At 44.5% G+C, this 27,472-nt stretch overlaps 1 protein-coding gene across 3 annotated transcripts in view; it reads left to right on the top strand.

Annotated features, from left to right (window-relative positions):
* The window catches only part of TBC1D9 (TBC1 domain family member 9), a 77,753-nt gene that overhangs the window by 7,419 nt on the left and 42,862 nt on the right, over positions 1–27,472 (top strand). For all 3 annotated transcript variants that reach the window (XM_019534384.1, XM_019534383.1, XM_019534385.1), the window contains exon 2: positions 18,446–18,556. In XM_019534384.1, coding sequence (XP_019389929.1) covers positions 18,446–18,556 — 111 coding nt within the window. The remainder of the gene's footprint in view (positions 1–18,445; positions 18,557–27,472) is intronic.

Genomic DNA, 27,472 nt, shown 5'->3' with positions numbered 1-27,472 from the left:
TTTTTTTTTTTTAAAGTTCTGGATTGGTAGGCAAGGAGCAGGTTTGGGGTTTGTTTGCAGAGAGTCACATTTCTGGATTGAATTGTGGAGTGAAATGTTTGGGCTACCAGCTAGATCCCTACATGTATGAGAGAGTGTATTGCAAGCTAGAAAACAGTGCTGGAAATCCATGAAGTATTGCCAAAGATCCTTTTAGCACCTAATCTGTAGAGAGCAGATGAAAATCTGCTGACTTCTGTTCTGGTGGGCACACTATCTAATGGTGCATTGTCTGTTCTTACCCATTTTGTGGTGAGAGATGAAGAACGTTATGTTGCTTTCACTGGAAAAAGCAGAGAGCCTTTAAGTTTGGCAAGTCGGTGCTAAACAAGCACTTTGTTTATTATAAGAGTCCATTTTCTTTTGATAAGCCAAGCATGTCCTTGTTACCTTTCATACCTTATTCAGGATAAAGCAATACATAGAGCAGTGGGAACCAACTTTTTTAACAGGCGTGTGACGGATTAAGCCCCACACCCTCTCTGAGTGCCACTCTAGTCCTTTTACCCTGTCTGATCTGCTTTCTGCTCCCTTCCTGCTGGTCTGCTTTCTACTCCCTGTGCTAGCTGCAGCTGTGCCCTTGCCCCTCCTTGATCTACTGCATGCCACACAGCTGCCTGTGCCATTTGTGGCATATGTAATGCTGGGTGGCCACCCCAACATAGATGTTACCTCAGGTTTGGAAAAAGGATTCTGTTTTTTGCCAACTAAACTCCATGGTTTCTTTTGGTTAAGGGAAACACTGTTTATAAACCCTTTTATTTTTAGGCACTTCTTCAAAGATTGCTTCTCAACAAGCCCGAAATAAAGCAGTTGCTAATCATTGCAGAAAGCATATTTCACATATTGTACCGTTCCTTCGTTCATCCTCCCTGCGCTAGCATTGGTTCACATGGCTGAAACGAATCCCTTCTCCTCCTCTTTGCCTCTTACTTCTACTTCCATTTGTTCTCTGGTGTTGGAATGGACTACTTTACCCTTCCTGCTAAGGTTTCGTATGGGGATCCTTTACTTTTTCACATCAGTCGGGTTCCGCTTGAGGCTTCATCTGGTAGTAAGTGTGTTGGGCCACAGAGTGCGTACCTCCATTGTTTCCTTTTCATAATGGCAGAGACAAGCAGTTGTCAGTAACTTCTGGGATATCTTCTTTGTTGCTAGACTCTTTCCATCAAATAACCAGAATCTTTTATATGTGCCTGCTTTCAAAGGCATCTGTTTTCCTGTCTAGCACTTCAGTACACAGGTTGGCAAGCTCTGGCCTGCAGGCTAGATCCAGCCTGTGAAGAGGTCAAGTCCAGTTCACAGAGGTCTGGTGCAGCATGGGGGATTGGCATGTAGCTGTGCTCTGCCACCCATCTTCTCTGCAGCGCTTTTATGTCTTGTGCAGTCTGCTGCATCTGTGCTGCAGAAAGGCCAGGAGTCTGCAGCAAGGGAAGTGCAGATGCTACGGAGCAGAACCAGAACAGGCAACTGGTCGCTGGGGAGGAGGCAGAGACTTCTGGCCCACAATCACAACCGGGTCACCAGCTCTGGCCTATGCTGGCAAAAGGCTGCAGGTCTGTGATTTAAGAGATCTCTAGTCCCCACCCCCCTGCTTTGGCACCGAGCTGAAAATCCTCAGTTTTGATCTGGTACTGTATAGTTTTGAATTCCTTCTTTTATTCAAACTAGCGAACACCTCTTCTTATCCTTGATGCCACTTCTTCCTTTTTAAGGGCTCTTTTGGTTAGTATGGTAGAACACTCTTAACTTTTTGATGTTTTTGCTCTCTAACTTGATGTTACTTCCTGACATCTGGGTTTCAGGGATGTTTGCTATGCCATTAGTGATTTCTCCCTTCCCCCCTCCCCCCCCCCCCCCCCCAACCTTGTTGATGTGCTATTTTGTCAGGCTTTCTTTCTGTCCATGGCTTTCTAGAGGTCCTGTTTGGCGCAGTGACATGAGCAAAGTCTAGGCCTTGTATAAACTTGCCACCTACCCATCAGTAAATCAGGGTTTGTATGGTCAGCACACTCTTGTCTAGTCTGTGGCAGCACCAGCCAGCAGCAGAGAAGGAATGTGACCCTGTTTCTTGCCGGTATCCTCAATGAACCACTCTTGTCTAGCTTTTGATCTTTACAGGGTACCTCCCACCTCTCTGTGGGACCTTGGTGAGGTTGACAACTTCAGTGCTGATGTAGGTCTGCAAAGACTGATGAGCCACCAATCTAGGTTTAGTTCTTTAAGGTTCCTAGTTTGATATCTGGTCTATACAGGATCTCGAGTCTGAATCCATCAGCTGTTCCTCTGAGTCTTTTCTCTTTCATCCTGTGAGGTGTCTCATAGTAAGCACGTGATCTACCAGAGAGGCGTGTGACTCCTCTTCTGTGAGATCACCCCATTTGTGTATTCTGACAATGATTCCCTCTTTCCATAGTTCAGGAGGGTTTTTTTTTTTTTCACTTAAACTAAGTTCACTGAACTGCTGCTGTTAGTTTCATTAAGCAGGTGGTATCAAGTGGGGATGTGTGAAATAGCTGTGTTTCAATTCGCTTTTGGATTCAGATGTTTCGGAGGACATCGATTCATTTTGGTGTTGTGGATAACTGTCCTGTTTCATTTTGGCCAAATCTGTTTTGGGGGTTTGGCTCTGCTGGTGATATGGCGCTGTGTGGGGCGGGCAGCAGCGAGGAGATCCTGGAGCGGATCTCTGCTCCCTGCGGAGTCGGGCCGTGCGGCAGGGATTCCCTAGCTCCCGGTTCGATTCCCAGCTCTCTGATCACTTCCTCAGCTCTTCCAGGGGGTGCAGGCCCCCAGTCTGCATGTGGGGTTTCAGCAGGCTGCTGCTGCAGGCTGGGGCGAGCGGCAGCTGCTTGGCGTGCCAAGTGCTGGGAAGACTGCTATACTGCTTCTGGCCCCAGCCTGCTGAAACCATGTGCACAGATCAGGGGCCCACACCCTGTGGGAAGAGCTGGGGGAAGTGATCAGAGAGCTGGGAAATTGAACTGGGAGCTAGATGTCAATATCAGAGCAGTCCTCCCCGCCTTCTTAGCTTTTGTTTCCCTGCAAGCCTGCCTCCGAAACTCTGAAATCCTCCAAAACATTTATGAAAAGTTTTGAAGTCTTCTGATTATTTCAGAGTTGTTTCAGAGCCTTTCATTTTGATTCGGATTCAATGTTTTGGGTGCCAAAATGGCCTGAAATGCCTCCCAAAAGAAATGGCTGTCAAAATTTTGCACAGCCCTAGTATAGCGTGTTTTTACAGTGTTTCTGCGTTGATTTATTGTTATGTATTCTCAGTGTTTTGATTATTGCCTGTATATCTGACAGCTGGATTGTGTCAGTGATCATGTCAGGGTGCTGAAATCTGCTTTTGAGACTGAGCTTGGATCTGTTGAAGATTTCTTTGAAATGCCCTGCTCTTCCTTTTCTTGTTCTACCTTAGCTGTAAGCATTTTTCTATCCTTATTTTTTTGTTCAAATATTTCTGCACAGTTGAAACCTCTTGGCAAACAGCAGCTTCTCTGCTTGTCCCTACTTACGTCTGATTTTTCTTCTTGTCTGAACTCCTTGTGTCCCCAACATTTTCATTAGGTTCAGTATTCAGTTTTCCTTTCAGTGTGTTTCTTTCCTTGGTGAGGTGCCACATCCATTGCCTTGTTCAATTACAGCTCTGTCTGTGTTTGCAGCAGTTTAAATCACAAAATCTCGGAGAACTGCCCATTTAAACGGCAGCTCCAGTTTGTCTCGCCTTCCTATGCTTCTGCCAGTGCCTCAGATCTGTTCCTCGTTTCAGGGTGGAATCTCTCGCCGTGCTAGTTTGGTACTGTTCGTTTGTGTTGCCAATTTGTGTGTCCCAAGTCAGTCTTCCTCAGTTTTATCCGTGTAGTGTCTAACTGAAAATAATGATAGTTGCTGCTCTCTGCGGCTTGGTATGCGCCTTGGAAAGGTGACTTGAATTTCAAGCTGAAGCAATGCAGATGATCTGAACTTTTATTTCAGTCTCTGGTGAGACCCATATTTTGCTATGTACATCTTTGTGAAGGAACACAGCTGCTGTAAGAACTAGCCTGGCCATCAAATAAAGTTCAATGAGCTTTTCACCATTTGATAGGTGATTCCCAGCCTGTGCTTCAGCAGTACTCTTTCCATTCATTGGCTATCGCATTTAACTCTGGCATTTTAAATGCCAATCCAAGATGCAAAGTTGAGAGACAAAGGTGTGATAAGATCTCATGGCTGGAGGTTGGTTTAAACTAGAAGTAATGTCGACAACTTTGACAGCAAGCTTATTAACCATTGACGTTGCTAAGCACATTATTGGACTCTCTCCATCCTTGCAGATATTGTAGTCAAGATTGGATGTTGGTTTTTTCCTAAATGATATGTTCTCATTCTAGAATAGCTAATATTCTTAAAGCAGGAACTCAGTATTTGGGGATCTGCCCAGATGATTCCTGTGCTGCCTTCTGGCCTTTTATAGCTATGAATCTGTGTCTTAAAAGTTGGCTAGCTAGGCCTGGACTAATCACAGGCTTTAGCCCTTTGTCCACTCTAGGAGCTAAATATTTTTAAGTGTGTTTGTATGATAATATACTCAACACACAGTTTGACAAATCCACTTGCTAATGGAGAAGAAGAGTCTTTCCATGGCCAGTGTAGTGAGTTAAAGTTAACCATTTTTTGTGCAGAATTTAAACTTTCATCTGCAAAAAGGTGCGTTTAGCTCTTGGTTGCGCAGATGACCTTCAGAAAAGTAGTTTTCAGTTTCACCACACTGCAGACAGAGGTCCAGGACTACTACTGCTGCCAAGTAACAGCAGTGGCAGTAATTAGACTTGGGTTCATTTCAGCATGGATATTCAGATCCCTGTAGGCATGATGTAACCTGTCAAGAGGCATATCTGTTTTGTATGATGACTGCTTGGGAGAAAGGTGTGAGCAGCAAAGATAAATGCTGAAATTTGTTATCATGGGAAGAAGATTTAGAAAGAAGCCTGAAAAGGGTTAGGCCAGGGATGGGCAATTATTTGGGCTGGAGGGCCGCTTAGGGATTTTTGGCTGGGTCAGTATCCCTTGTCTTCCCCCACAACAATTCCCCAAAACTCTCTAAGTTGCTCTGTCCCACACTCGGCCTGGCAGATGGGATGGGGCCACGGGCAGGAAGGGAGTGGAATGGGTGGGTGGAGCTTGGGCTAGGGCTGGGATCAGGATCATGAGGCTACAGTAGCATAGGGCTAGGACAGAGCTACGGTCTGCCCCCTGCATGCCCCTGTGACGGGCTCTGGTTCCATGGGCAGGAGCATGCAGGGGGTGGATTGCAGCTCTGCCTGACCCCATACTGTCCACGGACATCACCCTGGCACCCATGCAGGCAGGATGCGCTCAGCCAGGCGGAAGAAATCGGGCTGCAGGCAGGGAGTGGTATCCGGAAGTGGGATGGGTAGGTGGATCCGGGGCCGGGGCTGGGAACAGGATCGCGGGGGTGTGACAGCCTGGGGTAGAGCCACGATCCACTCCCTAAACACCCCTTCTCATGGAACCAGTGCTCATTGCAGGGACGTGCAGGCAGCAGATTGTAGCTCTGCCCCAGGCCCGCACTGGCACTGCCCAGTGATCCTGATACTGGCCCCATCCTGTTCACCTGGTTGAGTGCGCCCTGCTTTGTAGGTCTTGGGCTGGTCTCCATGACCTCACCCATCTACTTTGTCTGGTGCTCGGGCAGCAGGGCTAGGTCTGGCAGCAGCGCTAGAGACTGGCAGCAGCACTTGGAAAGAGCTGCTGCCAGGAAGCAAGTCTGACCACCACGCCACTCCAGCTCCACTGTGTGTCTGGGGGTGGTGGGACTGGCCACATGCCCCACTGTCCCCTGTTCCTGGGCCAGGTGGGAACAAGGGACCCACTGTGGGCTGGATAAAATCTGTTGGCAGGCCATATCCAGTCTGCAGACCATATTTTGCCCACCCCTGAGTTAGGCCATATTTTCACAGGAAAGATCTTTTGGTAAAACTGTATGCTAACATTTAAACCAATACAGATGTAAGTCCTGCTTGCGGACATTGTTGTTGAAGTTTGAGGGGTTTTTTTATTTTAGCATTGTGGTTTGGGATGGGATTTTATATTTTACACGTGTGACATGTGTACACACATAAACGTGCGTGCGTGCACTTATATACATAAAACACATACAGATATAGGAACATTTCTAACTGTTAAAACTTTCCCACGAAGACAATGAGCATAGACAGATATCATACTTACCAGTCTCCTTTGGTATTGATGCAAGTTGATATACTTTGCACCTTTACATCTACATATTTCTGTAGTAATACAAAGGTAGGAAAACTGTTCCAATTTTAACCATTTAAAAATCGAGGTCAAAGTTATGATTTAGCTACTGTATATTGCTGCAGGATAACACAGATCTATCAGTTATGGTATAATAGCTAATCTGTGCTCCTGAGCAGCAGGTCCCTCTCTTCTTCTGAAGTAGTTAAAAGGTCTTAAGTTAGAGGTGAGATGCAGAGATCCTTCCCTTTTCAAGAACTGTGGTGAGGGAGAATCTTCATATGCATCAGACTCCTAGCAAATTGCTGATACTTTTTTGTTTCCGAGGGTCCTGAGATGCAAACAACTTAGCCTGGGGTAAGAAAGAGATGGTTCATATACCACATCAGCTGCTTCATGGGTATCAACTTGAGTGCATGCCGCTACCTTGCTGTAACCCTGCTATATGCTCTTGGCTTTTATACATTATTTCATTCTCTTCTGTAAGCCTCCCCGGGTCTTTGTTGGGAAGAGCAATGTATATATCTAATAAATAAACACTGAACTCTAGTATCCCACAAGATAACTACTCTCTGCTCAATCTTTGTTCTAATCCTCAAAGGGAATTTACAAAACACCTTTCACAGACCAGCCTATGAACCTCACTTCATCAACCTACTAGATCCAAAAAATCAAGGACTAAATATGGACATTGGATTTATAGCATATTATATAATCTGCCCAACATCTGATGCCTTAGGAAGAGCACAAAACAAAACAACTGCAAACTCTTCCTCTTCCTGAAGAAAGATGTTTGTATCTAAAAGCTTGCAAAAAAGAATTTTTCCAACAATTTTAGCTGGTCTAATAAAAGATACCCAGTTTACCCCAAGAACCTTGTCTGGCAGACTCTGGTAACATACTTACCTTTTGCTGAGGGCTACACTACAATGGAGCAGCTTCTGCTTACTATGGAATTAGAGCATGCATGCAGGTAATTTCCATGGAGCAGCTGATTCAAAGTAAGACCTTACCACCTTTAATTTTGCAGCAGACAGGGCATAGACATATGAACAAAGTCAGTGGTTTTCAACCTAGGTTCTGTGAAACCCTGTGTTTCCATGATTGGTCATCAGAGAGTCTGCAAAGAGATTGGGAGTAACAGCAAAGCAGGCCAGGAGGCAGTGTGCTGCCATTATGGGGCTGGGTTGCCTGGCTCCATGTCAGTCTCTAGGATTGGGGTAGGTGTTCTGTGGAGGAGAAGCGATGTGAAAGGGTTCCATGACTTAGTTTAAAAACCAGTGCCTTTAGTTGAATTTGCGGGGTGCCATGCTGGTAAAAATCAAAATGCCTTCCCTGCTCCTCAGAAATGGAGGGTGGCAAAAACTGGGTTTGTGACCAGGAAGTTACTTTTGGACCTCAGTTTGGAAGCCTAGGAAGTTTCATTGGGCTAGGATGTTCTGTTTGGCAGTAAGCAGGAGATGATTCAATTTTTGAGAATGCTGTGTAATATTAATTACCCATCTACTATTAATGAAGTCACATGAGCAAAGCAAAAGAGATTTGGATGATGATGTTAACTATGGAGCTCTGAATGTTGTTTACGTTGACCCTTAACAGACATGACACTGGATAACACCTTCCTGTAATAATAAAAATAGATGAGTGAGATGATGACACAATCAACCACATGGACTCCCTTAGGAAAGAAGAGCAAAGTAATGAATCATTATAGTGACTAAGGAAGACAATGCTAGTCTCCTACTACATATCTTAGATATTTATTGTTAGGAATAACTATTTTATCACCCAGCAGATAACCCTTTCTGAAGATCAGATGTCATTTATTATGAGGATTAGTATAGTTTGAAATCAACTCAGGTTAGTTAAGCCCAGGCCATGATGTAAATCCTGAATGACGCTTCATCAAACATCATCTCGGGTGGTGACCGATGAGTTAATTCTACAGAGCTACATGGTCCTTAATTTCTTTGCTGTAATGTGGAGAAGGAAGTTTGAAATAACTATTATCAGCAGAGCCCTTTATGTGCTTATGCTAAGCCATTGAAAAGGTAGGGGCCCATCAACTTCTTTTTCACGTGTTGGAGGCTATTAGAAAATACCCATTTTATCAAGTCTTAGAGTTACACACTGAGAAGTAAGGTGCCTGTATTGAAAAACAGTTTCCCTAATAAGGGCCCTGATTGTGCAGTCTTTCCATGGGACCACTCCCTTTAGTCACGGCAGTGAGCAGTTTAAATGACTAGGCCTGCTGAGGTCAATGGGACTTCCTGAATAACATCTCACCAGCATGACTGTTGGGACCACAGTTTGTCTCACTGAATGGATCTCAATTCTTCTGGGATGTGCAGTTCTGGACTAGTTCATATGTTAGTGACTTAAATGCAGTACAGTTTTATTTAAACACTTAAAAAATAGCCATTTCTTCCTGAATTATTCTTGAGAAATTGATTGACATGGTCATTTGTGGTTATCTTGATCTGAAGGATGAAGTTGCCTTCCTCTGCCCTACCTGCCCTCCCACTTCAATTAATATTCAGTTAATTGATGTAAAATCTTGATGTAAATATTATGAAAGGAACTTGAGTTACCATATTTACTCAAGTACAAGCTGTGGGGCAGGCAGCTATTGTGGCTCCGATTTCTGGCCCCAAGCCTGGCTAGAGTTAGTCACAGCAGGTGTCTCCTTCCACCTGCCCCCCCAGAGTCTCTGCTCTGCTCCTCTCCCCAGCTTACCATTGGGGTGGCACCAGCCCATGGCCCGCAGCACATGGTATAGCTCCTGATCCAGCCACACACCTGTGGTAGAGGTGGCAGCACCTCTGGGCTAGGGACAGAAGTTGTGCGTAAACTGGTTCAAGTGGTCAGAAACTGGTTTAAACTTGTAACGGAACAGAAGTTCCGTGCACATAAACCAGTTTTAAAACTAGTTTCAGCCATTTTGAATAAACCTGGTTGAATGTAATATCAGACTTAACTGGTGTAAATGACCAGTTTATGAAATGCTGTCCCAGACCCCTTCCTCGTTCAAGTTAAATCAGTCTCCCAGCAGCCCAGCCTTGCAGCCTTTAGCTGGGCTGTCTGCTCCAGAGAGCAGGGTTGGCTGTCTGAGAAGGGGGTGGGGGTGGGAAGTTCTGGGGACCACATCTGGGTCTGGCTAGAGTGGAGGAGGCAGGGGGTGCAGGCAGGCAGGCAGACTCAAGTGGAGGGGAGGGAGGGGGGTTTAAACCCCTTCTACTCGCACAGGACCCCACCGTGGGTCTGCTTGGCAGGGAACCAGCAGATGAGCAGACTCCACCCCCTCCCACCTCTGGTAGAGGCTCAGGCAAGCAGTTGATAAGGGGAAGGGATGCAATTCCCTTGAGTTCCCCCAGGCCATGGGGGAGGGGGAAGAGGCCAGGGAACCCGGACTGGAGGAACTGTGTGAGCACAGGGCCAAGGCCTCCAGGACCAGACTGAGAGGTAGGAGATGTTGGCAAACACCTGGCACAGTCATCACATATACATGCTAGAGATAGGGCTAAGGGAATAGGAGTGGGTCCCAGACTGCTCCGGCTGGTGTGACCAAAGAGAGCAGAAAACTGCATTTATATGATAAAGCAGAACCTGTAAAAGGTGGGAGACAGGAATACCTAAGCAGAGACAAAAGACAGTGAATGTATGAGAGTCCTCCCAAAGGTACTATAAGTGACAAGCATGGTAATGTCAAGGTACCCAAGGGGGAGAATTAGGTGCAGGTGAGCCTTTAAAAACCCAAGTAGAGGTGAGGCCTATGGGATCTCCACTCTGACACCTAAGACCACCTGCTAATTCCCCCAGAAGGATTTTCTGAATACCTGGGTGTAAGGAGACACTCTGCCACCAGGATTGTGTGAACCTTGTGCAAAGCTTTCTCTTCTCTTGTTGATCTATTACATAAGCTGTGTGTACTCTCACTGCCTTCTACTGGGCTGTGTCTTAGTTTAGGTGTAGATTTTTGGTTCTTTGTGTGCTTGAGATTGCAAATTGCTGTCCATTCACTTGCTTCTCAGTTTAATCTCTGCAGTTTAAGACTAACCTGCAAAAACTCAATCCATTTAACCTTGGGCTTTTTGACTGTCTGTGCTTTGCCCCTTTGTCCCAGGGCCAGAGCTGCCACTGGTGCAACTGCTGGCTAGGTGAGAGCTACCATGTGCTCCATTCCCTGGGCTAGAGGCATGACTGACAGTAAGCAGGGGTGGTGGGGAGCAGGGGGGCAGAGGCTGAGGGGGAAGGCAGGTGGAAGGGCATGTAGGTACTGGGGGTGGGGACAGGCAGCAGGAGACACAGCGGGGTGAGGGGGAAGGCAGCAAGGGATGCGGGCATTGGGGCGCACAGCCACAGGGGAGACAGGTGTTTGGGGGGTCAGGGGGCAAAGGGTTAGGCCTCCCCTGCTCTTCTTCCTGACCTGCCTATCACTGCTGTCTTCTCCACTGTAGCAGGGGAGGAGTGGGGGGAGGTGAGGACAAATTTAAGAAAACCCTGTAATAATTAGATGCCATACATGGACAATAATAGCAGATTTTATAAATTTTTCTATGTATGGCATCTAATTATTTGAAGGTTACCTTAAAATCAAAGTCATCTTTGACCACCAGGATCTGGGGGAACGTTTGTTCACCAGAGCACCCCAAGGGATGACGAGGTCGAACAGTCACAAACTCCTGCAAGACCGCTTCAGGCTGGACATAAGGAAGAATTTCTTTACTGTCCGAGCCCCCAAGGTCTGGAACAGTCTGCCAGCGGAGGTGGTTCAAGCACCTACATTGAACACCTTCAAGAGTAAATTGGATGCTTATCTTGCTGGGATCCTATGACCCCAGCTGACTTCCTGCCCTTTGGGCAGGGGGCTGGACTCGATGATCTCCCGAGGTCCCTTCCAGCCCTAATGTCTATGAAATCTATGAAATTTGGGTAAAGACAGTATCTTTTATTTTAATAGGCCATGTATAAAATCGGAACAGTAACATCAGTCGCAGAAAGAGCTCTCTTACGCAGAAATGCTGCCTCAGCTGCTTGCTTAGTGTAGCAGTTTCCCATACTAAGGAAAGGCCCTAATGAGTTGCCAAGGTGATGGCAGCTCAGTGCTGAGAAGGACTTAATGTTGTTGCCTGTTATACTGGATGCTGTGGAAATTATGGATCACTGGAGACTGAACTGAGAACTTCAAAATTTGCTGAGTGGAAACTTCCTAGTTGAACGTGAAACATTGCAATCTGCTCTTGTCCAAAGCTTTTTTTTTGACAAAACTTGTGCGATCCTTTGTGTGATACGTTTATGGCTGCCAGTGAATTTCAGGCTTAAAAGATTACTGTTGTTTATCATTTGGATTACTATGCCTAAACTGCCTTGGGATACTACAAAAAGTTACCATGTAAGTCAGTAGTGCTCCCTGATCCCATGATCAAATCTAAATGTGTGAAGTCTTTATCCACACAGATCCTTCTCCTCTTTTTTATGGTGTAGGGCAGTGTTGGCCAACCAGCAGGGGTGCCCCAGGTGGCCTGGTTACCTTTAGGGCACATGGCAGGCTGGGGAGGGGAAAGGAAGTACAATGGCAGATAAGGCAGGGAGCAGAAAGCAAAGCAAGCCATTGAGCAGGGGAAGAGGATTGTAGTGGCTTTTGGGGAAGGTGTGGGGCTAATTTGTGGCACACCTGCCAAAAATCTTGGCCTCCACTGGTGTGTGGGTTGATGTAAATGTCTGTGAGTGATTATAGGATCCAGGCCTTAATCAGAACATTTTTATGGTCATGAAAGGGAAGGAAAAAGATGCCAGAAGACTGTCTTATCAAAGCTCAGTTTTTTGAAGCTGGAGGATTGCTTTTTTAAGAACTGTGCTAAAAAGCCTTCTTCGATGGACTACAATTGTTTATTCATGGGAAAGTGAAATATGCTTTCAGTTAAAATGCAAGTTGTGGTGTAGATATCTGCAAACATTTTACTAAAAAGCAATTATTCATTGTGCTTTAAAAAAGAAAGAACAAGACATGGGGACTAGAAACACTTTTGTGATGAATGCTTGTGTCTGGATGCCTGTGGCTAGATGACCAAAATCTGTGGATATCCAAATACCAGAAGACATACCGCAGCTACTACAGGCTTTTGTCTTGGTATTATGCAGGTTTCTATAGCAATAGTATCACATGTGCCTGACTTCTATTTTTTCTTCCTGCAAGGATGCCAGGCACCTGCATCTTCCATTGATTGCATTGCTATTTGTGGGCAGTCAGCATGTCTGAAAACAGACCAGCATCATCTGTGGATCCAAATGGAGGGAGAGCACAGTGACATCAGGATTGTCTAAATCTCCTGATACCTTATTATCTTTCTGGAAAATAGATAGCTTTAGTCAAATGCAAACTTTTGAGTTTAGTCTGGGGTTTAGTCTGAGTGAAAATAAATGGCCTGTGTTAGAATAGATGATTTAATGGCCCTTCCGATGTGTTTTTTAACACCCTCAAAATGGACTGTTTAAGAAGATCTTGTATTGTGTTTGTGCCCTTAGATATACCAGTGCAGACTAGTCTTTTATCTCTTAACTTCTGTTATCAGTTTGCCCCTAATAGCATGGGCATCTTTTAACCTGCTAGGCGCATGAATAAAATGCTGTAAGATGCTTTTCTTTAGGGCAAGAAATTCTCTGATCTCCATTTCCTGATGATTTACTTCTGCTGTAGATAACTCCCACCAATAAAAGTGTAAGGGCACCAAGTTTGTGAGAGATGCAGGAAAATTGGGGACACCAGTGAGGGACATCTGAGAACTTTGGGTACCAGTAGCCTGAATACTTTAAATGGGCAATATCAGATTAAATCTGTACTTTTAAAATGTGTAGTTTCTGGCACTACAGCCACCCATGGTTTCCCTTACTGGTTTTTGTGATTATATGGTGATATTCTGTAACTTCTTTTCCCTGCCTTTTGCTGTTTGCCAATTACACAATTAGAGGTAATTGATTTATCCATAGTTGTCTCAAAGTAAACAAAAGATAAATGATTTTCCTCTTTTTTTCCCCCTCTCACTCATAGTCACTTTTAAAAATTACTTGTAATAATAGTAGGAAAATAAAAAACTTCAGAAGCACTTGTAGTTTTATTTTTTCCTTAGTAAAAGTTTATAATATCCTGTAGTACTAACTGTGGCTCTGATCCTGCAACTGACTCCATGCAGACAGAGCCCTGCAGTCTGTTTGTCTATAGTAAGTTGCAGAATCAAAAGAATATCAGCATAGCATTTCAGGCTCAGAGCCTGCAAACTCTTTGGCATGCATGTCTAATGGGACTGCTTCCAGGCATAAAGTTGCTTATCTGTGTAATGCTAGCTGGGTCAGGACCTTCATTCCTTAGAAGCTTATCCTACAAGTCCTTACTCACTTGAGAAAACCTTGCTTACAAGAACCACTCATATGAATAAGGGCTTGTTGTATATTAATATAATGTTCTTAATATCTGAAAGCCTTTATTTAATTTGTTGTAAGAGTGCTAGTAACATGACACTATGAAATAGTGAAAAAAGTCAGAAAAGTCTTTGCCTAATAATTAGATAATGCAATTAGCTAACTGACTTGTGAAAAAGGATATTCTGTGATTTGGTGAACAGATTATTTTAGGTAAATTAAGGTTGTAATGTAGATTAAGAAACATATTCATGGTCTTGTTCAGTTTCATATTTTCATTTGAATTTTCACAACTACACAGTGTTTTAAATGTAGAGTAAAAGGACTTGCACTAAATGAGTTAACAAATTGAATCAGGATTTTCTTTTATGTATGATCACTTGTTTACAAAATTATGAATTATATTCTATTTATAATTAAAGCACAAGAGCTCACTGTGGTGCAGACTCACTGTTAAATAACCTGATTGGGACTGCTAACTCATGTCCTTGACTTAAAATACAATGTCTACCGATTCCTTTCCCTGATGCAACACTTTTGAAGCTGACATAATGTGTGGGCAGTCCTGCCAGTTCTGCCACGAACTCTGTGAGTGTCATAACTGAAAACTGGGACACCCTGAGAGCTGACGACACAGGGACATTACAAATCCAGTCACTTGGTTAGAAATGTCAAGTTAGGCCAGGATCCCTGTTTCCCACTAAGCTATTGGAAGTGGAGGAAGGAGAGGGGGGGTGGGGAAAAGCGATGCATCATCCCAGCACTGTTTTCACAGAAGGCAGAGAAAGCTGGAAAAAGGAGTCTCACTGTCCTTTTACTCTACATTGAAAAAATTGTATAGTCATGAAACTTCAAATGAAAACTGTAAACTGAACAAGCCCAAGAAAATGCTTCTTAATCTACAGCAAATAACCTTATTTGGCTGTTGCATCACATTTTACATATTTAATGCTATAAAAAGGCATGTCAAGTTGTAACATAAAATGTCTTAAATATAAGCCATGGGATACATTTTCTGGAAGTACAGAGTAGAAACCCTTTCATGCGGCACGTCTACGCTTTCATTAATGCGCCTTTGCTAGTGCGTGTTAAGTTTAGCACCTCTAATAATGAGGGCACCTATACATGTGCTGTCTGTCGGCATCGCTGTGCTTAAAAATGGCAGTGGGGGCACTTGAACTACAGCTCGTCAAACGAGCTTTAATTCAAGTGCCCCCACTGCCATTTTTAAGTACAGGGACACTGATACACGAGATGCAGTGTTGCTTTAATTAGAGCGTCTCTCTGAGCAGCTGCCTCCACCCCCACCTCTGGAGCACATGTAAAAGTGCCTTTTGGTAGTACATAAAGGTGCACATTAGCCTGCACTAACGCACAGTAGCAAAGGCAAACAGTGTTTTGGTGACACAATGCTCAGTAGACTAATTCTACTGCACATTAGTAAGTTAGCATGGTTTTTGCTGTGCCGCGCTAATGTGCAGTAGAATAGTCTACTGCGCATTATAGCATCTCATGTAGTTTCATAGTTTCTAGGGTTGGAAGGGACCTGAGTAGATCACTTAGTCCAACCCCGTCCCGCCATGGCAGGAAACAATACTGGGGTCAAACAACCCCAGCAAGATGTTCATCTAACCTCCTCTTAAAAACCCCCAGGGTAGGAGCCAGGACCACCTCTCTTCGAAGTTGGTTCCAGATCCTAGCCGCCCTGACCATGAACTAGCGCTTCCTGATATCTAGCCTAAACCTGCCCTCTGCCAGCTTGTGACCGTTATTCCTGGTCACTCCTGGCAGTGCACGGGGGAACAGGGACTCCCCCAATGCCTGCTGATCCCCCTCTGACTAGTTTATAACAGGCCACTAGATCCCCCCTCAGCCTTCTCTTTTGGAGGCTGAACAGGTTCAGGTCCCGTAGCCTGTCCTCATAGGGCCTGCCCTGCTGTCCCCTGATCATGCGAGTGGCCCTCCTCTGGACCCCTCGATGCTGTCCACATCCCTCTTGAAGCGCGGTGCCCCAAACTGGATGCAGTACTCCAGTTACGGCCTGACCAGTGCCGCATAGAGGGGGAGGATCACCTCTTTGGATCTGCTTGAGATGCATCTATGGATGTAGATGTGATCACAGTGAAGTTTAGCACAGAAAATGTTGCTGTATCCCCAATATAACAAAGTTAAACGTATGCTTATAATTAAAGCATGCATAGCACTGCGCATGTGCCTAACTCTAGCTCTAAGCCGGTGCCGGGCAATTATTTCGGGCGGAAGGCCTCTTACTGAGTTTGGGCAAGCCATTGAGGACTGCATGACAGGAAGCCAGGGGAAGATAAATATTAATTTTCTAAATTTTTTAGGGGTCCTGTGGGCTGAATAGAATGGCCTGGAAGGCCGCATCTGGCCCACAGGCCACACCCAGTTTGTGAACCAGGGCTTCATTGTTGAATTGGCCGAATGGTAGCAAATGGTGTTTAAAGGAGAGGAATGTAAATAAAACACGTTTAAAGGAAAATTTATAAACTATTTTGCCCATTGGTTTCAGGAAGGAGTTGGAGTAACTTAAGAGCAATTGAGAATGTTCGGTAAAGCCATCTGGTTAGTGTGTAGCTATAGTCACAGAGACAAACAGATAAGGTAGATGCACGTGTATGTGTGTAATGAAGAATTATGAGCAGGCCATTTTATCCAGGTAACAGCGTGTTTCTCTTATTCACCAATTTTCTGTTCTGCTTCTGGAATCAGCAGCTAACATTCTAGCATGGGAATGCAGCATAGTTGAGAGTCCTTCCACAAACAATGGGGCTGATTGATGATAATGCAGAGAGAGGAGAAAACACAGTTTAGGTAAATCTATACAAAAAAATTTTTCTAAATGAAATGCATCAAATTGGCGAGCGATCCAGTCAGGGGTGACTGGTGCCTCCTGAGACACAAGGTGGGGCACAGTTTGTGACTGGCAGTGGGGTGGTGAGTGGTGACCACTCACAGAAGCTGGCAGCGGTGGCAGCCAGTCATGGGGGGGGCACATGCCCCCCACAGACTTAAGAAGAGAGGCTGAGGGAACTGGGCTGCTTTAGCTGGTAGAATAGAAGACTGAGGGGGGATTTAATCACAGCCTTCAATTATTTGAAGGATGGCGACTAAGAGGATGGATCTACACTGTTCTCAAGTTGCAGCAAGGTAAGTTTAGGCTAGATATAAGGAAAAACTTTCTCACCAGGAGGGTAGTAAAACACTGGAACAGGCTACGTAGAGAGGTTGTGGAACCTCCATCCTTAGACATTTTTAAGACCCAGGTAGACACAAGCCTTAGCTGGATGGTATAGTTGGGGATGGTCCTGCTTTGAGTAGGGGGTTGGATACTAGGTGACCCCCTGAGTCCCTTCCAGTCTTCATTTTCTATGACTCTAAATGAAAGCCTGCTAATGACTGTACATTGGTTGTGGGTGGGGGAGTTGCAAATGCCAGTTGAAATTTGGAGGAAAAAGGAAACCAAAGGGAAAGAAAAGGCTTTTATTCTTTGTCTCCTTATGATGTGTAAAGTAAATCTGAAAGAGTGTTTTGTACCAGAAAAGAGGAAGGGTGAAGAAAAGATTCTTCTTGATATTCATTATAAAAATTCCAGTTTCATTTCCTCTAGCAGATTCTGCAAAATAACTAACAGAGCAAAGGCTGCAAATGAGCAGGGAAAAGGGGATTTTTGTTGGAATATTTGTTTTTAAAAAACTTCCTCCATTTTGTTGCATGTAATGAGTAGTTTACAAAAGCTATGATGTGTTCACCCTTTGTCAAATGAATAGTTGGGGAAAGGATGCTTTTGTTAAAGAATTATCAGCTTTCTTGAACTGCAGTGCAAAATCTCACAGCTTGGTTCTCTGAAATATTCTTTCTTCCTGCCCTCCCCTCCCCCTTTTCTTATCTTCCATAATAATAATAATACTATAGGGAAAATTATAGGTAGCAAATGAGGGAATTTTCCATGTGGCCTGTCTCTTTCTATTTACTATAAAGGATTAAAATATGTAAAAATTGTTCCCATTTGTAGGATTTTTAACAATTTCGCAGATTACTCTTTGAAATTCCATCTTTTTTTTTAAATTGTTGTTAGGGGCAGGAAAACACCCAGTAGAGCTTGATACAGAACAGCTTGAAGGCACTCTTGATGCCCCTTCAACAGTCTAAGGAAGCTTATATTTATTTTTGGGGAAAATTGCTTTCCACTGATACCTTTTTCATTGAAAGTTAGCTGGTAGGGTAGAGAAGACCATGCTTTTCAACACAGATTCCAGAAAATGTCATAGGAATCTAGTTCTAAACATATTTTTGGTTTATTTGTTTCATACCTGAAATTAGAAATTGAACTCATCTAGTGAATAACCAGTGTATCTTAAGGAAACTTCTAAAGATTGAGGAACTGGAAAAAGACTATTAGAAATTTAATTTTAAAATATGCTTTTAAATATATATATTAAAACTTGCTCATCATTCAACTAATATCAGTTTGTTAGAAGTTGGCATCTATTTTGATGGTAGATCTTGTAGCTTTGGAAGAAGTGTTGTCACCTTTATGTAGACAAAAACAAGGAGCATATCATTCCTGCCATGACAGCTGAATGGGGAGATCTTTTGGACAGGGTTATGGGGAGCACACTGAACTCCTGTCATGAATGGTACGGTGGGAGTAGGAGGCACTCAGTGCATATTCACCAACACAGAATTTCCTGTTTCACAGGTCTCCTCGTGGGTACTCTTGATGTTGTGCTGGACTCCAGTGCTAGGGTGGCACCATACCGGATCCTCTACCAGGCACCAGACTCCTTGGTATACTGGACCATTGCCTGTGGTAAGAATAAAAACACTAAAATAGAGCATTGTTTGCTGCTGGTGGGAAATTTGGCCCTAAGCTGAGCACTGTCCTTTTTGTGATAATTCATTGATCAGGTTGGAATAGAAGCCCTGTTGATGGGACAGGTATTTGTGAGAACACATATTCATGAAACATTAAAAAGACTTCTGTCATTAGATTGTCGTTGAGATGGCTATTTTAGCATATAGCTAGGTGTTTTAGCATGCAACAGATTCTGTTCCTGAGTCCTAGAGTGCAGTGTGTGAAGAAGGCTCCAAATCTATTTGTTTCGTCCCCAGTAATAAAGCAGCCAATGGATAATAGATTGCACCACAGTAACTCAGCCATGGTTGGCCAGCCTTGCATGGATATCTGTTGAGCTTGATAGCCCTATCTGTCATTTGCGTACAGAACACAAAAAGCTTTGAGTGCCATCTCTGGTCGATCCCAACACTTCAAGGAAGCTTTGAGACATTACTGACCTTAACCCTACTGATCTGATTAAAAAACAGAAAACAAATGAGGGAAAATGGGGGATTGCAAGGAGACCTGCCGTCTGATTAGCATTGACAAAGCTTCTGAAGTTGTCTGTAAGCAAAACTACTGATGGATAGCACCCAGTAATGCATTCCAACATAACAGGAGGTAACTCTCTTTGCACTTCACTCATGATAATAGTTTCTTTTCCCTTTTTATAGATGCATAGATTTGGAAAGTACTAGAATGGTTGTCAGGTTTAATTCCCTTAATGAATTTGGGAATGGTACTCCTAAATCATCTTTATCCAATGTTCGTTCAACCTTTTCATGAAAACCTCAAATGAAGGAGATTCTACCACTTCTCTGCATAGTCTGCTTAACTGCCTCACTGATCTAACATAAAGAAATACTTCCTGATTTAATCTAAAGCTGTTTTGCTGTAATTTAAATCCAGTTCCTTGTGTCCTGCCCTCTCTGGCAAAGAAAAGCAGGTCTCTTTTCTTTATGACACTGTCGTGTCCCCCCTTAATTGCCTTCTCTGCAGGCTAAACAAGCCTAGTTCTCTCAACTTTTGCAGACATAAAATGGTCTTATTCTTTACATATCTGAAATGGATCTACTCAATTGTTCTTTAGTTGGTCTGTAACTACTTCTGTTAATTCCTTTTTGCTCCACAGCTTTACTGCCCACTTCCCTTTCTAAGTGATCACTTTCACTTACAAGTGAAAGTTATTATTTTAACTGATATTTAACTTTGGTTTGTATTCCTGGCTGATTTCAGGCATTTTGTATCCAAAACCTCATCTAGCATCTCTCTCCAAAGTTGGTCTGATAAAAATATTGCCAAATAAATCCTGTTTCTTTCTTTTCCCTTGGAATATCACACCTACTACAACACTGATCCAGTATAATTGCAGTCCTATCTTGGCTCTGTTTATCCTCCTAATCAAGTATAATAGACACCCTGAATGATATGTTTTCCAGGTAATAAATAGTGGACAGAGGGGCACAAAGCCCCTTGCATGATTGTGGGAAGAATATGGGAGCCTGGTGTGAGAGATGGGGAGAACAGGGACCCACAAAAGCTGTGAAAGGAGAGGAAATCAAGGGACCTTAGTGTGGGAGAGGGAAAGGTAAATAGCTCTTGGAATATAAAGCATACAGAGCCCCTAGCCTGGGGGAAGAAGTGGGGTGCTCTGCTGAGGAGGGTGCACAGAAGGAAAGGAAAGGAATGAGAGACCCACAGTGCCCAGGATGGGCAGTTGATTGAAGGATTATTATGCAGGTATGCAGATTCCCTGCCATGGAAGAGCAGCAGAGTAATGAACATAGGGAACCCAGATCTTGGGGAGAAAGGAGAGGAGCAAGGAGCTACCCCAAAGGTAGGAAATGGGCACTGTGGTATGGCAGAAGTGAGAGTATGGGGGCTGTCATGGGATTGCCAAAGAGCTTGTCTGCTCTGATACTGGATTTGCAAGCTACTTCAAACATTTCTGTCCATGCCCCTACCCCCAACTCTTGACACATTTAGAATCTGGTAGAAACACTTAACTCCAAGGATGAAATACAACCAATATGTAGTTATACATATATCATGTTATCATAACACAGCAAGATGGCATTTATAAGGCAACTGGGAAGCAACAAAGCCGGATCTCGCACCAAATGTCTGCCCTGCCCTGAAGGTCTTGGGGGTATTATCTCCTGTCAGCCATGAGCACTGTAACCCTGTCCTAACTGCAGTAAAACCTCAGAGATTAGTCTCTTCCTACTGGGTCTCTTTGTTCTGAGCTTTTTTTAGTTCCTAGCTGTTAAAGGTGAAGTCTGTTCAGATGTGCTGATGTCATTTGGCTCTCAATAACTGTTTTTATTTGTTTAGAAAGCAATGTGCCATTCAGTTGCATCCTCTACCCCTCCAGCTCAGGGAGCCTGTTGAGGGCAGTAGCACACAGAAACATGGGAAAACTGAGTCATGTATATTGTTTTAAAAACACATAATTGCAAAGATTCTTGTAGGGGCATATACAAGACCCCTAACATGGGCTGAAGGGTGAATTATGAGATGGTAGTAAAGGCATGTGATGTCCTACACATAGACTCTGGCATGAGAGAGCAGAGTGGGGAGGGAGTGTAGAGGATGAGAGCAGGAAAATCTTTAGGCAACAGAAATAGGGAAGTTTCAGGGATCTGTTAAATGGAAGTGGGTAGGAAGGTATCCAGAGAGCTTGCATGTGGAAAAGAGGAAATGCCAAGCGTTCTAGGTGTGGTGTTCATAATGAACATGACCTGTAGAAGCTGCAAAGCTTGAAGGACTCCCCACCCCTACCCAGGCATTTTGTGTATTGTAATGTTCTAAACCTGCAGTGAGTTACAAGGCCACTCATTTCAAGCTTTCATTAAGAGGGGTTTGCAGTCTAGTGACACACTTTAATGAATAAAAAGTGGTCTTTGCCATGGCTGATGTTTTTTAAAGTCAGTTCTGCAGTAGTCACCATACTTGGGGTTCTAATAGTTAAAATTTTGTGAAGTGTTGTTTTCCTCATTTCCCCCTGCCTGAACCTGTTGGTGTAATTTTTTGTTGTTCGCTTTATTCATGGCTAGCAATCCTGTTCCAGATGTGGAGCCTATAGATCAGTGGTTCCCAATGTGGTGCCCATGGGTGCCATGGTACCCCCCGCCCCCCCCCCAAGGTTTATTCAGGTGCCCACGTGCATTTTCACGATCAGTAAAAATCATTATTCCAACAAAAAATGATGTCATATTGGTGCCCACTGCTTTTTCTTTTAAATTTGAATGTGCCCTTGAGCACAAACATTGGGAACCCCTGCTATAGATCCTTTTTTGGAGCTGGGAGTTAGTGAAATGTAGTCATTTCCCATTCCCCTCAGAGGGTGTGGTAATTGAAAAGAATAGGTCTGAAAGCCCAACTGTGGTGGAACAAGAGCCATATTAAACAGGGGTTGGCAGTCTACAGCCCATGGGCTGAGTCCTCTGTCTGTGGACCAGGCTGCAGTGGTGAGGGGGCTTTGGCAGCAGTCACTTTCCTGTGCCACCATGGAGAAGTGACAGCAGGGGAAGCTCTCCCTGTGCCTTCTCAGGGAGAAGCAGTGGCAGCACCTGAGTCCCGACTATTTGCCTGCCTGTGACCCAAATGGGACCACTCCTGCCCATAGCCTAAAAAGTTTGCCATCTGCTGATGTAGGGTGCAGAAGTCATGGAGAATTTATCCAATCTCATGGATGAAGGTTGTCCAGCGCAACATACTCTCATCCAGAACCAGAGAGAGTATGATGGTCTGACCACCATGGTACTAAATGTTGTGAATAGACCTACTAACTTTGCAAGTGAGCAGGTAAAATAAAAGTAGAGCAGATAGAGGCAGCAGCATTAGTTGTGCTAGTTTGAAGTCATTCAGACAATCATCCTTTTAAAATGTTTTTAACCATATCCACCTAATAGCCTTAGACATGCAATGGAATTTAATCTAAAATTAATGTAACATAATTGGTCCATAGTGACAAGTAATAGTGAAACAGATTTTAATTAAATGTGGCCTTTCTGAATAGAAAATCGTCAGCATTATGGAGGTCCCTTTTAGAAGCCTCATTTACATTTGCTTTTTTACTAGCTTTCACTCTGCTGAACAATAGCAGGTGAGGGTGGTCACAAACGGCATGTAAGCAACCTCTTCTTCACTCACCGATGTGTGGTTTCCAGAGAGCAGCGCGCTTTCCCAAATGTTGAGTCAAGAAAAAGATTGAGACACAGAGCAAACCCCCTTGCCCCAATCCCAAGAAACATGTCACAACTCGGGACAGCTCAGAACTTCAAAAGACAGTAGCTCCGTGCACACACAGAAAAAGACCAAGCATGACTGTATAATGGGTTATTTTGTGACTCTTGCAATAGCAGTAGGTTTTTGTGGGCTTTTCCATGATCTCTGTAGATCGGGGCTGTTCAACTTCTGGGCACCAGGAGGCAATATGCTGCAGACTCCCAGGCTGCACTCAAAGTAGGCTGTACACCACGAGGGCAGCCCTTCCAGGGTCCCACCTGTCCTGCAGGTAGTCTGGCTACTTTCCCAGCAGTGGGTGCAGCCTAACCCCCTCCCTCTGTCACCCACACAGCTGGGTGCAGGGAGAGCACCGGCAGCATAGACCTATGCTCGCCACACTGCCTCACCTGCAGGAGTGGAGGCAGGAAGCAGAAGCTTGAGGAGAGAGAGGGAAGCCTGGAGATCGTGGCCATTGTGGCAGCTGGAGCAATGAGGGAGGGAGTGGTTCCTTGGTGGGAGCCTCCAGTCTGCATGTGGGCTGTGGGCTGCCAGTTGGACAGCCCCTCTGTAACATTACTTGATTTATATTTTCATTAGAGTAGGAAATGTTCTTATTCTATTTCACATCCTTGGAATTTGTATTTCTAATTGGAATGACAGTGTAGGTGTTAAAAATGTACCTATTGCCTGTATTTCCTGTTTGTTGGTTCTTTCTTGTATTTGTTTGTTTTTGGTGTTGTCCTTCTGACTTCCAAGTTTTTATTTTTGTTGCATCATGACTGCAGTAGCTGAAAACTGCCTCCATAAAGGGAATAACATAGCTCATAAAAGGAAGTAAAATCTTTCTGAGCACACATTATTCATTTCTGGTGCACTGAAAGTGAACAGCTGTCTGTTGCCTGAGGACGTTTACACCATGATTATTTTGTGACCTTTTGTGACTCCATTTGAGGATAAGCAATTTTTTTCCTAATCTCTTGGAGGTTTTTCTGTTGCGTAGAGGGTATGGTAGCCCTGCCTGCCCTGCAGTGTTTGATTGTGCGACTCCAGTTGTGTCTTACCATTTCTCTCTCTACTGTTTCCCTTACAGTTAGGTTGCTGACTGTCTGCTACTTGTTTTCTCTTATTCTTACTGGAATTTTTTACAGTGTCCTTTGCCTTCCCTAATGCAATAATCCTCGGCTCCCATAAATAGCTTTACAGAGCTGTGAAAATAGCATGTTTCCTTCCTGGCGTGTTTATGCAGCATCAACCCACCTTTAACTATTCTATGCAAGGATGCTCATGAAAATTAATCCTAATTAACTTTTTAAGGGGATTAGTTAAAGCACTTTAAATCCCTATGCAAATGCTCTTCCTCAGAATTAAAGTAGTCTTGATTCAGAGGTTAATTTTAACAGGTGAAGAGAAACTCCAGGGTCTACACTAGGGTGCTAGCTTTAAAGCTCTGTAACTTTGCAATGGGGGTTTGTTAACATCAATTCCTCTGATGCAACGTAATGTAAAATAGCTTTCTGTAATCCCAAAATAACTGAGGGCCAAGGTCCTATCTATTACACAGCCTAGAAGCAGATGGTATGTGTGACTTTGGAGCAGTTTATGGCACGCTAATTTCTTAATGGTCCAGAAGCCAAATATCAATTCATGTCAGACATTTTCCTAACACTCACTCTGCCTCCCCTGCTTGTTCTTCCCCCACATGTGAATGAGATAAATCTTCTGCTGATTGGACTAAACAACAAATTGGACAGTTTGGGGGGTGATGGGGGTTAACTTGCAATAATTTTAAAGCAGATGGCACACACCATTTGCTTCAACAATAACCCACTATCGCTAGATTCTACCCTTCCTATAAAATTAGTCCTATTTATGGGTTGTCACAGTTTCTGGATATAGATTGGTGTTTGAAGGCTTTTGTCAAATTTGTTGAAAAGCCTTTGCCTTCCTACTTTGTGTAGGGAAAAAAGCCGACAGATTATTAAACACAAAATTCTGCAGGAAAACATTTAAGGTAATATTTTCAAAAGTGCCCAGTAACTTAGGAGCATATGTCTGACTGAAAGTCAGCATGGGGCTTACACTTCTAGTGTCATCCCAAGTCCCTTTTTGAAAATAGGACTCCAGTGCTTTGATGAAATGGTAATATTTAGAAAATTGAGCACTTGATTATTCAAGCACAAGAAGGCAGTAAACTTTTTTTTTTCTTTTTGTGCATAAATATCCGAGTCCGGTAGCAGCAAAAAGATCACTGTACTAGCCATCTGTCTCTAGTACTCTGACCACGTGTAATGATGATGTAGTCTTCACATGGGGAAAAAAAAGTCTTTTACGTGAAACAATTTTATGGGACCGCATGTACAGACATGTACTTGGGTTCTCCATTGAGTTCTAGGAAATCTGATTTGCCCTCTTTCTAGATTCTGAACTAACCAAAGTGTTTTTGGTAGTTTATTTTTATGAGGCAGGAGGACGTACACAGGGTTGGAGAACATTATTCATTGCTTTATTTCTAATAATCAAATTCGTCGTTTCTTGAATAACTTAACTTTCTTGAATAAATAAAATATCCTGCTTTGTAAGTGTCACCTAAATTGGTGAAAATAAATTCCTCCTCCTGCCCCAAGCAATTCCAAGTGATTCCTTTAACATATTTCTCTGTGACTTTGCCCTTTTATTTTTGTGTTGTCTCTGGGGTCTCTTGTCTCTGTCGTGTTTTTGAATGATGCATTGTTTCTACAATAATGATTTCTCTGATTTAATACTCCCAGTAAACTGTTCACACTCCCAGGGGGTTCTTTTCCTGCAGGTGTTTCTTCGTTATTAAGATTATTGGGCCATATTCAGTCTTCCAACTCGTGTATAGGGTCCGTTTAGCCAAGTAGAGCTCTCTGCAGTTATCCAGTGCCGTGATTTGGCCTATTGACTGTTTTCCCTGTCCCTTTTGTCATTCAGGTTACTTGAGGCACATCCATCAAAGTATATCACTTGGGGACAGACCCAGAGGAGGCGCAGTGGTATGGTTGTATCCCTCTTTCACAGTGTGGGTCAATTCCAGCAGCTCTAGTTCCCCAGATGCCAGGGTCCCCTGCTGAGTCTGAGGAGTGGCTAGAGTCCTGGGTGGGGGCACTGGCGGGCATCAAGCAGGAAGCATGTGAGGAAGGGGGAACCTGCCCACAGCAGTTGCTATACTCCACTGATCTGGGAGCAGGGGAAGCCCTAGAACTGAGTGGCTGTGCAAGGTGCCAAGCTCAGTGGCAGGTCGCTGCTCCCTCTCCTCACTCTGTGTGTGTGTGTGTGTGTGTGTGTGCGCGCGCGCGCGTGTGTGCGTGTGTGTGCGCGTGGGTCTATAGATAGATATAGATGTGTGTGTGTGTGTGTGTGTGTAAAAGTAAAATTAGTTGAACACAATGTTTTATTGATATATTTGCAATTTTAAAGCAGTTTGGAAGTCTACCAGTGCCTCAGTCACTGTAATAAAATAAATTCTAAATACCTGTACATTTTGGCATTTGATTTAGAGTTTTTTTGGCATAGAAAATCTGAGTACCCTTTACTCACCAGGACACAGGGGTCCAGCTGCTGCTGTCTTCCCCCTTCCCTCCACTGATTTTTGTGGTGCTGAGCAGCCCTGCCCATGCTGGTGCTGAGCAGCCCTGCCCATGCTGGTGCTGAGCAGCCCTGCCCATGCTGGTGCTCTCCCCTGCCCATGCTGGTGCTCTCCCCTGCCCATGCTGGTGCTCTCCCCTGCCCATGCTGGTGCCCCTTATTCCCAGGCCACATCTCCCTGCACCCTCCAGCGCTGCCAGAGGGGCCACCAGCTGACATGGCTATGGGACCAGAGCCAGAGCCCTCAGCTTCCTACCTCCCCATCAGTGGCTGAACTTTGGCTGCCAATCATGGGAGGTGGCAGCTGCTGCAGCCAGAGCAGAGCACAGAGCCTGGCTCTCCCTCATCCCGCCTTTCTCCTGTGGGCAGCCTGGCTGGAGTGGAGAGCCCATGTGGGGGGAGGATATGGGTTGTGGGCTCAGGCTCCCTGCCCTGCTGCCCTTCTCCTGGGGTGTCTGCAGCCCAGTGAGCAGGACCCAGTACAGCAGTGGGACCTGGCGGGGAAGCTCCTTGCTGCTGTGAGCCCTGTGCTGCCCTGGTGAGGTGCACCCTCTGTCTGTCTGGCAGCAGTGAGGGTGGTGGCGTGGGGTTGTGCCTCTCACTGCTGTCGGGTGGGCTGGGGGCACCACTCCAGGGCAGTGTGGGGCTCGTAGTAGCAAGGAGCTTTGCTGCCTGGCTTCGCTCTGCTCTGGCATGCCAGGTCCTAGAATCGTAGAAGTAGGTTCAGAAGGGACCTTATGGATCTTCAAGTCCAACCCCCTGCCAGGGCAGGAGAAAAAAAGTGGGCTCAAATGATCCCAGCTAGGTAGGCATCAAGCCTCCTCTTAAAGACCCCAGGGTAAGATCCAGCACCACTTCCCTTGGAAGTTGGTTCCAGATCCTAGCCACCCTAACTGTGAAGTAGTTCTTACAGATGTCTAATCCAAAACTACGCTCCAACAACTTGTGGCCGTTATTCCTTGTTATCCCAGGGGGCGCTTGGGGAAACAAGGTCTCTCCCAAACCCTTCTGGTCCCCCCTAGTGAGTTTATAGACTGTCACCAGGTCCCCCCT

Source organism: Crocodylus porosus, unplaced genomic scaffold (genome assembly GCF_001723895.1).
Source record: "Crocodylus porosus isolate Cpor-Errol unplaced genomic scaffold, CroPor_comp1, whole genome shotgun sequence".
NCBI lineage: Eukaryota > Metazoa > Chordata > Crocodylia > Crocodylidae > Crocodylus > Crocodylus porosus.
Note: the sequence above shows the minus strand (reverse complement) of the source record. Positions and strands in the feature narration are given on the sequence as shown.